Source organism: Conger conger, chromosome 16, assembly GCF_963514075.1.
Source record: "Conger conger chromosome 16, fConCon1.1, whole genome shotgun sequence".
Taxonomy (NCBI): Eukaryota; Metazoa; Chordata; class Actinopteri; order Anguilliformes; family Congridae; genus Conger; species Conger conger.
The window spans coordinates 41,210,497-41,223,239 of NC_083775.1; the positions used below are offsets into that span (position 1 = coordinate 41,210,497).

General features: G+C 47.7%; 1 protein-coding gene across 1 annotated transcript in view; it reads right to left on the reverse strand.

The window, feature by feature from the left end:
- Nucleotides 1-12,327, reverse strand: part of LOC133114230 (serine/threonine-protein phosphatase alpha-2 isoform-like) — a 28,246-nt gene extending 15,919 nt beyond the window's left edge. Inside the window, exons 1-2 of the mRNA XM_061223428.1 lie at nt 11,805-12,327; nt 1-17 (exon numbers count right to left, since the gene is read on the reverse strand). The exon at nt 1-17 is cut by the window's left edge and continues 115 nt beyond it. Coding sequence (XP_061079412.1) covers nt 1-17; nt 11,805-11,859 — 72 coding nt within the window. The 5' untranslated portion in view covers nt 11,860-12,327. The remainder of the gene's footprint in view (nt 18-11,804) is intronic.
- Between the last annotated feature and the right edge of the window lie 416 nt (nt 12,328-12,743).

Sequence of the window (12,743 nt, forward strand, 5' to 3'; positions counted from 1 at the left end):
GGGCCGAGAGCCCTTCACTGGAGAGAGGGAGAGAGGAGTCAGACTGCACCCATCCCAAAGGACGCAGGACAGGGAGAGGACAGCTTCACTGGAGAGAGGGAGAGAGGAGTCAGACTGCACCCATCCCAAAGGACGCAGGACAGGGAGAGGGCAGCTTCACTGGAGAGAGGGAGAGAGGAGTCAGACTGCACCCATCCCAAAGGACGCAGGACAGGGAGAGGGCAGCTTCACTGGAGAGAGGGAGAGAGGAGTCAGACTGCACCCATCCCAAAGGACGCAGGACAGGGAGAGGACAGCTTCACTGGAGAGAGGGAGAGAGGAGTCAGACTGCACCCATCCCAAAGGACGCAGGACAGGGAGAGGACAGCTTCACTGGAGAGAGGGAGAGAGGAGTCAGACTGCACCCTTCCCAAAGGACGCAGGACAGGGAGAGGACAGCTTCACTGGAGAGAGGGAGAGAGGAGTCAGACTGCACCCATCCCAAAGGACGCAGGACAGGGAGAGGACAGCTTCACTGGAGAGAGGGAGAGAGGAGTCAGACTGCACCCATCCCAAAGGACGCAGGACAGGGAGAGGGCAGCTTCACTGGAGAGAGGGAGAGAGAGTGGCTGAATCTCTACTGACTGGGGGTGGGCCTCTGCTATAGGTCATTTAATACCTCTAACAATTCATATCATGATATAGCATGTTTTCTGTTAATTCAGTAAACAAAGTGTACTTAAAATAACCACATGGTAAAGCCTATTTTTGTATACTCCTGTGTTCATTAAATACTTGACAAATGAAAAGCACTTGCTAATTATTATTATTTTTATTTTTTTAAGAACTAGTGCAAAATGAACATAGTTTCAAGTGAAACTAAAGAGAGAAAATAAATATAGGCCCAGCCTACAAAAGGAAAATGTAAAATATCAAAGGTAAACATGAAACAGTTCCAAGTATAGCAGCAATTAGGGCTGAGCCATATGGACAAAATCAAATGGATATTTTTGACCAAATACCTTGATATTGATATTGTGACAATATTGTAGGGATCACTATTAACGCTTTCACTAAATACACAACGAGATAAAGGCAAATAGAGCGGCTAGAACAGTCTGGCAAGTTACATCAAGAAAATTACATCACTTCGCTGTAATGCAGCCTTTAAAACCAAGAAGCCATATCACGATATTACAATTTCCAAAATCTAAGACTACATCTAGTCTCATGTCACAATACCAATATAATATCAATATATTGACCAGCCCTACTACTAACAAAAGTAGCCGGCTGGGATCGGTACTCTGTATTGGTCAATCCACTTAATGAAGTACTCCGGCAGAAAGGTAAGTGAGCGGTTTGGACTTCCATAAGTTTATGACGTCATCGTCATCTGCCTGCCGTCTGACCGGCCCACGTAGTGACCGGCGAATCAGAGCGCTCGGCACAGACGCCGTCAATTTTGTTGCAGAGCTAGCCAGCCAATCAGAAGAGGTTAATTCATACTACAGAGTCTTAAAGACTCATTGGGGAATGGATTTGTAAAAGTTAATGGAGATTATTTTTGTTATATAAAACCACATGCATGTTGTCATAGGACCTAAAATAAAACCCTGAGAAGCAGTAGGATATGGGCCCCTTCAAACGACAGTATTGTCAAAATCAACTTTAATTTTTATTTTATTTTTTACTTGAATCAAAGTGTTCAGGATAAGTGGGTTAGGATAATGAATGAATGAAAACTCTGATTAGGTATTTATTAGACTTATTGGTCTTCTGCTGTAGCCTATCCACTTAAGAGGTTTGAAGTGTTGTGTGTTCAGAGATGCTCTTCTGCATACCACTGTTGTAATGCGTGGTTATTTGCATTACTGTCACCTTCCTGTCAGCTTTGACCAGTCTGGCTCTTCTCCTCATCTGTCATTAATAAAGCTTTTGCGACCATAGAACTGCTGTTCACCAAATGTTTTTTTGTTTTTTGCATCACTCTGCAAACTGTGGAGACTGTTGTTAGTTAAAATCCCAGGAGATCAGCAGTTTCTGAGATACTCAAACCACCTTGTCTGCCACCAACAATCATTCCATGGTGAAAGTCACTTCGATCACATTTCTTCCCCATTCTGACATTTGGTCTGAAAAGCAGCTGAACCTCTTGACCATAACAAGCTGGTGAACAGGTCTACCTAATAAAGTGCTCACAGTGCATATAGCATGCCCTTACACAGGCAGAAAATAATCAGTGATACAAACCAGTTTAAAAGGCCAAGACTGACAAACCTGAATAACCCGTTACTGAGCAAGACTGCACCTGGTCACATTACATTATGATCATAGTGACATGGTCACAGTGGGCATGATTCTAGCTGAGCCGACCACTGCTGGCAATTCTGCTTTACTGCGACCCCAGCTTCTTATATCATTACTAGCTTTATGTTTGCCAAGACTTTCCTTTGAGCAAGAAACCATCAGTGCATCCTTTGGCATGTTTTTCCCCCGCAGATTGCCTGATGTATAAATGGTCAACCTGTGGGTCCACTTCTCCCCATGTGCCACGTCTAAGGGACGTGGCCTTGAACAGACGTTCCATTTGTTTAAGTCACGTCCTCTCCATTCCTTAATTTCTTTTACCTGCCACTTTTTCTCTCCTGATGGGCAGAGCTAGGAGTAGATAAGAGCAAGAAAGAGATGACAGAATTGAGCCCCGTGTCACTGAGGGAGGTCTGCAGTGAGGGAAGGTCCAAAGGGACATCCAAAAAGATGTTTTTACAGGTCCTGATGTTCATTCCAACGGGTACACCAAGTGGTTCCATCCCAGGCCATTGGTGTGGCATTTTTTCCTTGGGGATGCCAATATGGAAGCTGGCTGCACCACTCTGGAGATTTGAGACTTGACTCGGACTTGTGAACATTTCTGCATGCATTACTTCTCCAATTCAGTGGTGGAGTGAGAGCATTACTCAAAGCCCCACCAGCAGTGTGTTCTGGGGAACCATCACTGAATCCCTCAATAAGCAAAACAATGTCCAGCTCCACCCAGCCTTTTAACGCGGTTACACCGGTTGTCACATAGCATGTTCTCCCTCAGGTTATTACAGCTCATTCCTTGTCAATACTGTTTTTATGGTTTGCGCTTGTTTTTTTTATTCTTGACTGGAGTCTCATTTTGTAATAAATTACACCTGCACATGTCCTCAGCAATGCCACGTCGAAGCGAGCCGACCAATGCAGGAAGGCGATATTAATAGGATGGGAAAACTGCTCGTTTTAAAACCGGATCAGGCCAAGATAATCCCTCTCTAAATAACTGCCTGTGTAAGATAATAACTCTAAAGTTAGCCACAAGGCAAACGCGCAACGTGGCTTCACAAGACAGGCGAGACAATATTCTGTGGGGCTACCAGCACATCTTCAGAAAGGCCAAACTCTATTTTCCAAAATGGCCGATTCGCTGGAATCACCTGCTGTCAAATCTACCCCCCACGTAACACGGCCAAATGAACTCCTCCAATTTACTGCAATAACACTGTGTCCGTCCCCCCCCCCCGTCCGTCTCCGTCCCCTCCGTCCCCCCCCCCGTCCCCCCGACACTGGTTGCTAAGCAGTAAATTGCATGTCCATGGAAACCATTTCATGACATTAACTGCACAGCTCAGTGTGATAACAGCGTCAGGTCCAAAGGGCAACTCCACAGCCTCACAGGAGGTCCGGTCTGCCTGAGGTTTCTGTTCCAGCCCATGAGCTAGAACTGAGGTTTCTGCCAGCACTATAACCCACGCTGGTTCACTCCTGTACTTGAGCAGAGAAACCTTCAGGATTCGTTCAGTGTGCATCTGCAGCAGCCGCTGCGACACATGCTGAGCCAACATGCAGTGGAGCCAATTGACTAAGCAAGGGCAAAAACCCCAGAGACCGATCAGACCTCGTAGCGCTCCCCTGTCCCAGGCACACGATAGAGAAGGATGCGGATGGAAAACCAACTGATGTTAAGCTATTCTAAAACTCGCAACGAACAGATATGAGATTTGGAGTATTAGCCTGCATTTCAGATCCATTCCCCGCAAAGGCGACGATGAAGTGTTTTGCAGACAGTTTCTGTGAGTGCGGGTGCAGTGTTTGCAGTCAGTCTGTGAGCGGTGATACAGCAGGGGGGCGCAGTGTACAGTGGGAGGGGCGCAGTGTAAAGTAGGCGAGCGCAGTGTACAGTAGGGGGGCGCAGTGTACAGCAGGGGGGCAGTGTACAGCAGGGGGGCGCAGTGTACAGTAGGGGGGCGCAGTGTACAGTAGGGGGGCAGTGTACAGTGGGAGGGGTGCAGTGTACAGTAGGGGGGCAGTGTACAGTAGGGGGCGCAGTGTAAAGTAGGGGGCGCAGTGTAAAGTAGGGGGCGCAGTGTAAAGTAGGGGGGGCAGTGTACAGTAGGGGGGGCAGTGTACAGTAGGGGGGGCAGTGTACAGTAGGGGGGGCAGTGTACAGTAGGGGGGGCGCAGTGTACAGTAGGGGGGGCGCAGTGTACAGTAGGGGGCGCAGTGTACAGTAGGGGGCGCAGTGTACAGTAGGGGGGGCAGTGTACAGTAGGGGGGCAGTGTACAGTAGGGGGCGCAGTGTACAGTAGGGGGGGCAGTGTACAGTAGGGGGGGCAGTGTACAGTAGGGGGGGCGCAGTGTACAGTAGGGGGGGCAGTGTACAGTAGGGGGCGCAGTGTACAGTAGGGGGCGCAGTGTACAGTGGGAGGGGTGCAGTGTACAGTAGGGCGCAGTGTACAGTAGGGGGGGCAGTGTACAGTGGGAGGGGGGCAGTGTACAGTAGGGGGGGTGCAGTGTACAGTAGGGGGGGCAGTGTACAGTAGGGGGGGCAGTGTACAGTAGGGGGGGCGCAGTGTACAGTAGGGGGGCGCAGTGTACAGTGGGAGGGGGGCAGTGTACAGTAGGGGGGGTGCAGTGTACAGTAGGGCGCAGTGTACAGTAGGGGGGGCAGTGTACAGTGGGAGGGGGGCAGTGTACAGTAGGGGGGGTGCAGTGTACAGTAGGGGGGGCAGTGTACAGTAGGGGGGCGCAGTGTACAGTAGGGGGGGCAGTGTACAGTAGGGGGGGGCAGTGTACAGTAGGGGGCGCAGTGTACAGTAGGGGGGGCAGTGTACAGTAGGGGGGGCGCAGTGTACAGTAGGGGGGGCGCAGTGTACAGTAGGGGGCGCAGTGTACAGTAGGGGGCGCAGTGTACAGTAGGGGGGGGCAGTGTACAGTAGGGGGGGGCAGTGTACAGTAGGGGGGGCAGTGTACAGTAGGGGGGGCAGTGTACAGTAGGGGGCGCAGTGTACAGTAGGGGGGGCAGTGTACAGTAGGGGGCGCAGTGTACAGTAGGGGGGGCAGTGTACAGTAGGGGGGGCAGTGTACAGTAGGGGGGGCAGTGTACAGTAGGGGGGGCAGTGTACAGTAGGGGGGGGCAGTGTACAGTGGGAGGGGTGCAGTGTACAGTAGGGCGCAGTGTACAGTAGGGGGGGCAGTGTACAGTGGGAGGGGCGCAGTGTACAGTAGGGCGCAGTGTACAGTAGGGGGGCAGTGTACAGTAGGGGGGGCGCAGTGTACAGTAGGGGGGGCAGTGTACAGTAGGGGGGGCAGTGTACAGTAGGGGGGGCGCAGTGTACAGTAGGGGGCGCAGTGTACAGTAGGGGGCGCAGTGTACAGTAGGGGGGGCAGTGTACAGTAGGGGGGGCAGTGTACAGTAGGGGGGCGCAGTGTACAGTAGGGGGGGCAGTGTACAGTAGGGGGGCAGTGTACAGTAGGGGGGCGCAGTGTACAGTAGGGGGGCAGTGTACAGTAGGGGGGGCAGTGTACAGTAGGGGGGCAGTGTACAGTAGGGGGGCAGTGTACAGTAGGGGGGGCAGTGTACAGTAGGGGGGGCAGTGTACAGTAGGGGGGGCAGTGTACAGTAGGGGGGCAGTGTACAGTAGGGGGGGCAGTGTACAGTAGGGGGGGGGCAGTGTACAGTAGGGGGGGCAGTGTACAGTAGGGGGGGCAGTGTACAGTAGGGGGGCGCAGTGTACAGTGTGGGATCCTGTGCCAAAGTGCAGTCCAGGCACTAGGAGCGGCGGTCAGCATCGCCAGGCTGTGAGGTTAACCCATGACCGACTAACAATTCATGGTTATAATGGGATTAAGACGAGTAGGGGAGAGAGGGGTCGATTGTTATGTTTTCTGAGCAGGAAATTTACAGGAAACTGGTCTGTTGAAAAAGGACGCATATGGAGTCCTCTTTCAACAATGTGCAATGTGATTTACAGCAGGCTAGCTTGTTTCTGATCAGGGAGAGGGGAGAAAGAAACATTTTTAAACATTGGACCACGTGTCACAACTGACCCTGCTCTCCCGTACGTCTGGCAGCTCCACATGGAGATGAACACCGTTCTGACATCTGCCTGGTCCTGGCCCATTTAAAAATAAAGTTTCATATATATATATATATATATATATATATATATATATATATATATATATATATATATATATATATATATATATATACACACATATATATACATATAGATACACATATATGGACGTATATTAATTTAGAAGTATTTTTTTTGTTTTTTATATATCAGGAAGGGCAGACATTTCTCCCCTTCAAAAACAATCTCTCCACGCATCGGCCAAGAGCTTCAGTTTAAGAACACCATCTGACGAACCCTGCCCCTTTTTACCTGGTAGAAGCCATAAGTGCAGTCACAGGCACACAGTACATTTCAGGCATTATGTCAAAAACTGTTTTGGGTGAATCATCCACTGACTGGATAAAACGTGAGAATAGCAGAACAGGAGCGATATAAATACCTCCGCTATCACCCTGGCTTATGGTCCTCGTGGGTTCGGCAGACGCCAGGACAGTTGCCTTGGAGAAATGCACCGTTTCCAAAACACAGCAGACCGGTCGGAACGAAAGCCAAACCCAGCCAAGCGTGCGCGTTACAGGGCGAGACAGTCTCAGATAACGGTGACCCGTGGCACACCATATTCTACAGCTGGACAGCTACAGGCCTGCAGGTTGCAGATTCTGCCAATTAGCTAGGTGGCTAGCGGCTGAAGGCATTAGGCCCGGCTGTGCATCAGCCGAATGCACAGTCGATGCAGACACTGCACCCAGGCCATTAGTAGATTCACCAAATAAACAAGTCCCTGGAGAGTAGGGTCATTCAGAAGAATTTAAAAGTACAATCCAAAATAGTACAAATTTGACCAGGTTAATTTGCTTTTTGGCGGTGACATGGTGAATACAGGCTGTTGGCTCTCGGTCAGTAAGGGCAGAGACATGGGGAATACAGGCTGTTGGCTCTCGGTCAGTAAGGGCAGGGCAGAGACATGGTGAATACAGGCTGTTGGCTCTCGGTCAGTAAGGGCAGAGACATGGGGAATACAGGCTGTTGGCTCTCGGTCAGTAAGGGCAGAGACATGGTGAATACAGGCTGTTGGCTCTCGGTCAGTAAGGGCAGGGCAGAGACATGGTGAATACAGGCTGTTGGCTCTCGGTCAGTAAGGGCAGAGACATGGTGAATACAGGCTGTTGGCTCTCGGTCAGTAAGGGCAGAGACATGGTGAATACAGGCTGTTGGCTCTCGGTCAGTAAGGGCAGAGACATGGTGAATACAGGCTGTTGGCTCTCGGTCAGTAAGGGCAGAGACATGGTGAATACAGGCGGTTGGCTGTCGGTCAGTAAGGGCAGGGCAGAGACATGGTGAATACAGGCTGTTGGCTCTCGGTCAGTAAGGGCAGGGCAGAGACATGGTGAATACAGGCGGTTGGCTCTCGGTCAGTAAGGGCAGAGACATGGTGAATACAGGCTGTTGGCTCTCGGTCAGTAAGGGCAGAGACATGGTGAATACAGGCTGTTGGCTCTCGGTCAGTAAGGGCAGAGACATGGTGAATACAGGCTGTTGGCTCTCGGTCAGTAAGGGCAGAGACATGGTGAATACAGGCTGTTGGCTCTCGGTCAGTAAGGGCAGAGACATGGTGAATACAGGCTGTTGGCTCTCGGTCAGTAAGGGCAGTGACGTGACATGGTGAATACTGGCTGTTGGCTCTCGGTCAGACACTTTAGTGAGCTTGTCTGGTGTACTGGAACATGATATACTCTGAAAAAGCTCAAAACCCTGCCTTCAGGTCCTCTTGGTTGGGTCAACTGCCCCTGGCAAGATCAATCGAGCGCAGAGAAGTATTTGAATCCAAAACAATCGCGCATACGACGGAGGGCTGGTGTTTGCGTGCGTAGCTCTTTGCAGCAGCATAACCACACTGTTACACTGAGCAGGAAGAACTGGTCTGCAGCTGCAGCCTGAGGCACACCTCTACCCGGCCCAGCTTCACGGCGAGAGACTGATCGGCACCGCTTTTTGTTGCAACACGGCACTTAATTGACCAATGACAGCAGCTGATTACAGTTAACTCACCTCACCTGATATGCGCTCAAGACTGCAAACATTAGCAAAAGTTTGGAACATATTCAAACGTTTTTCTGTTCAGTTGGGCGCAGCGGGCAAAAATGGCTGCTCATGAGGAAGATTACTTGACGGTTAGAACCTACCTTAATGTAACTGTATTTACATTATTTGTTCTTAATGTCCTTACCTGAAAAATAAATCGCGGGTAAGCAACGAATAAGCTAGCTGGCATCGTTAGACCTGAGTCACATCCATTCGTATTAAAAAGGTGTTGGTGGTCAACTAAGTTGAATGTTCGTTTTAAAATCATTCAACAGTAACTATTTGCAGCAAACAGAGTTGGCTGTGGGCATGTGCAGTGGTGAACGTAAGCGCTACCGTGCTAGCAGGGTCCAGACACCCCCATTTGACACTAGAAACGCATGGTATGAGCAGAAGATTAAGGTTCTCATGCTAAAAGAATGGATACTGGAAGGCGCAGTTTTCCAGACATGGGAGCCACTGCAGGGTTTGGCAGCCACGCGTAAACAGATTTATGGTGTGCATTGCATTCAAGTATCATTTTTACCATCTCCAGTCGAATGGATCCCATTTTAAAAGCATACAACTGGGCTTGGTCTTTCCTGAGCACACACCAAGTTCTGTGGCATCAGCAGCACTGTGCAGTCAGAATGGTGACATGGCATCAGCAGCAGTGTGCAGTGATAATTGTTCAGAGCGGAACTGCACCTGAAGCACAACTCGCTACTACAGGCAAATCTTTATCTTGTTAATCTTAACGCGAGTTAAACTGATACCGTCTATACAAAACAATGTGTGTAGGTGCGTGAACAATTTAACAGGGAACACTTTTGGCTGAGCTGTATTAGCCTGCCGGTTTGTCTCTCGTTAGCAACAGCCTCCCCAGCCCAGTCACAGTAACATAGACTAGAAGTTAATACAACTACGCAATGCATTGGACAACGCTCACTTTAGACAACGCTCACTTCAGACACCAACACCTTCTGCTTTACGTTTAGGTAATGTTATGCAGTCATGTTAGCTACAACTAGCTCGCACGTAGCGCCAGCTAAGCCTTCGTAGCGTTCTGCTAACCAGAAAATGCAGAAATGTAATACTACCTTTCCTATGGTGAGAAATATCTTATCCTTTCACTTTACATGTCATATCCCTAGTTTATATTGCCCTGTCTGCATAAAAAAATATATATATTTTATATATTTGGCCAATCTTCCCAGAAGACTTGATGGGGAAACGAGTGAGATGTGTTGGGAGGAAATCGAGCACCTCTCTAATCTTTAGTTGAACGCAGAGAAACAAGACTGAACTGTAAAGAATCCCAAAAGCCGTCGCTGCCGTTGGTATATTTCCACCGTGAATTACTTTCATTGCCGTGATGTGACGCATTGGAACCTGTAATCACCATTGTATGGCTTGCAGTGACGGAAGGCAGAATGTGTTTCGACAGCCAGAAGTCTAAAGTTAGTAACTAAGACTGTATCGACTAACTTAGTATTTTTTGTCCTGCTGCCAAGTGAACAGCCACAAACGTTGTTTTTTTTTTTCGTACATTTTTTGGAAAATATCAAACAGTAAATTTCAAAATAGCTATGTATGCTAGGTTACTTGGACTCTTGACGGTGCTGGACAAGGTGCAAATGTGTACCTAAATTTGGGAACGTATGCAAGTGAGATCGTCAGTAGTGTTTATACAACTGTGTAACCTACCGATGCATATCGTGCAAATTAATCGTCAACGAACGTTACTGTATCATAATAAAATGGCATTTCAGTACAAGGCACACTTCGGCCTCGTTAACATCAATCAATCATCTCTTGAATGCCACAGCCTATTTGAGTATTTTTGCTGACCATGTGCATCCCTTCACAGCCACAATGTACCCAATGGCACCATGTCACAAAGCAAAAGTCCTCTAAAACTGGTTTCCTGAACATGACAATGAGTTCAGTGTGCCTTCCTAGTAACTGGATCGGAATCCAATAGAATACCTTTAGGATGTGGTATAACAGGAGATTTGCAGCATGAATGTGCAGCTGACAAATCTGCATAAATTGTGTGATACAATCATGTCAACATGGAACAGAATCTCAAAGGAATGCTTTCAATATCTTGGGGGGGGGGGGGGGGGGCAGTGAATAAAATTGTCCGATGGTCATCACTACCACTAGCGTCGGTCCACTCCTTTCCCTACTGTGTTAACAAAAATACACAGTACTTTAACTTATCAAAAGGAAGGTCGTGCAGTTTAGACAAAGCAACATATCAAAATTCAGATGCCAAATAAATTCTAATTAATTGCTCCACTAGCACCCAATGCACAGCCTACTAACGTTAAAAGACAGCCGACCAACCCCCTCCATTTCAAAAATGCATCGCCGTATTCAAAGTAGCATGAGCTGCCACCTCCACAATAAAACCACTTAGCTAAAGTCAAAACCTATAGCCAGCTACAGCGGAATGAAAACGTCATCCTTCATCGTGCCCTTTATGACGCAAGTTAGCAAAGTAACGATAGTCCTCGACGGACGCCAAAGGCCACAGCTTGCTATCGAAATTAGCCATCCGTTAGTCACTAAACATTGCGGATCAAACAAGGGCCTTACAGGCGTGCTAACGTAAGTTAGCCCATGGCGGCTACTGGCGGTCAGTCGGCAATCAAACGATCGTACCTTTCGGTACCTCCAAACAACCTGCCAATGTTTTATTACGCGAAAAATACAAGCCAACACGGGGTATACTTAAATACAAATGTAGTCAAACAGTTCTTAACTAACGTTACAGCTAGCGAGGGTTGGCTGGTTCCACCCAATGGCAGTTGGTTTGCGTACAAGATATGTTGGCCTACATACAAGGAACTGTAGCTAGATAGCCTATATTTGTATTCGCCAAATAAGTACGCTAGTTTGATTGCTATAATAATTGTATTTATTTGTTTAACAACTATTAAACCAAGTTACTACTACTGGAGGTGCAGCCAGTTCAGCTATGGTTAACGTTAGCTTGTATTCAATACCAGGTCGGCTTTCAGCCAAACGAGTTGGCCATTGAGGCTAAATCCGATGTATCAAGTCACGATTAGCTCGTTCAGGAAACCGGCAATTGCACTGAACATATATGTTCCGGTACCGTTTATTGTGCGGCCCAAACCGACGTGTACAAACCAACGTGTCCAAACCGACTGGTCTAAGTTACCGCATGAGCTCCATTTTCCGCTTACTACTAGCTACCATTTCCTCTCTGTCGCTCAGTTTCAAACGTGATAGCCAGCAACAATCTCGGTAAAACAAACTATTCGGAAAGGTACAGAGACGTAGAGCACAAAACACTGAATGAAAGCGCATTTTATAAGGGAATAAAGGACGTTAATAGCTCACCTTCTAGGAGACGTTGTATTATGGAGTCAATGTTTAATTTGTCCGGCTCCGCCATTTTATTGGATTTTTTGTCGTTTTCAGACGGCCTTTCTCTCCGCAGCTACCGATGTCCTTCGTCGTCGAAGTAAAAATACAACCCCCACCCAGAACAATGCCCAAATGTGTAGCTAGCTACTTTAAGTTTCGCGTACAGTTTGTCGCTATTTAAGAGAGGGAATAAATAATACTCTAAATAATATTATTAGCTAGCTAGCTATCGATAGCAAATGTTAGCTAATACAGCTATCTGCTAACTTATTCCTACTATCGATAGCTAGCTAATAATAACTTTAATAAGCGCGATATGTATCTTTCGTGTGACTGATGTCCTCCGTTTCAGAGTCAAAATTTCAACTACGCTTTCTTTTTTCTTCCTTTTTTTTTTATTATTTTTTTTTTCTGGTGATTTGTCGTGTGTATTTTCTGTTCCTCTACGGAACTTTAAAAGGACTAGCTGCGCTGAGAGAGTGCGAAAAAGGCGGGAACAAACTGGTTCTTTAGATTTCTTCTCCGGCTTATTGGGTCTCTGCAGAAGTTTGAACCTATACTCTCGATGTCTATTGGATAAAGGGTACGTCGATCTCACATCCTCAGAATGTAGAAGTGACGTAAACGAAGTAGAAAAAGGGCGAAGGGGCGAAGCCAGGATGGGGAGATGCCATACAGCTAACCGTACTTAAAACATGATTACAAAGCTGTATTGCTTTAGTTCCTGACTGCGACATAAATACATCTGTGTGTTATTGATGTATAACAGTATTTACTCGTAGATGAACAGCAAGCAACATGTATTTACGTGTTCAGTAGGGGAGACTGGGGTCAGTTGATTTTAACAACTGAACTTAGTCGTTGTAACAGGAGGAAGTTGTAACACTGTCAATTGGTCCAATCAGAAACAAG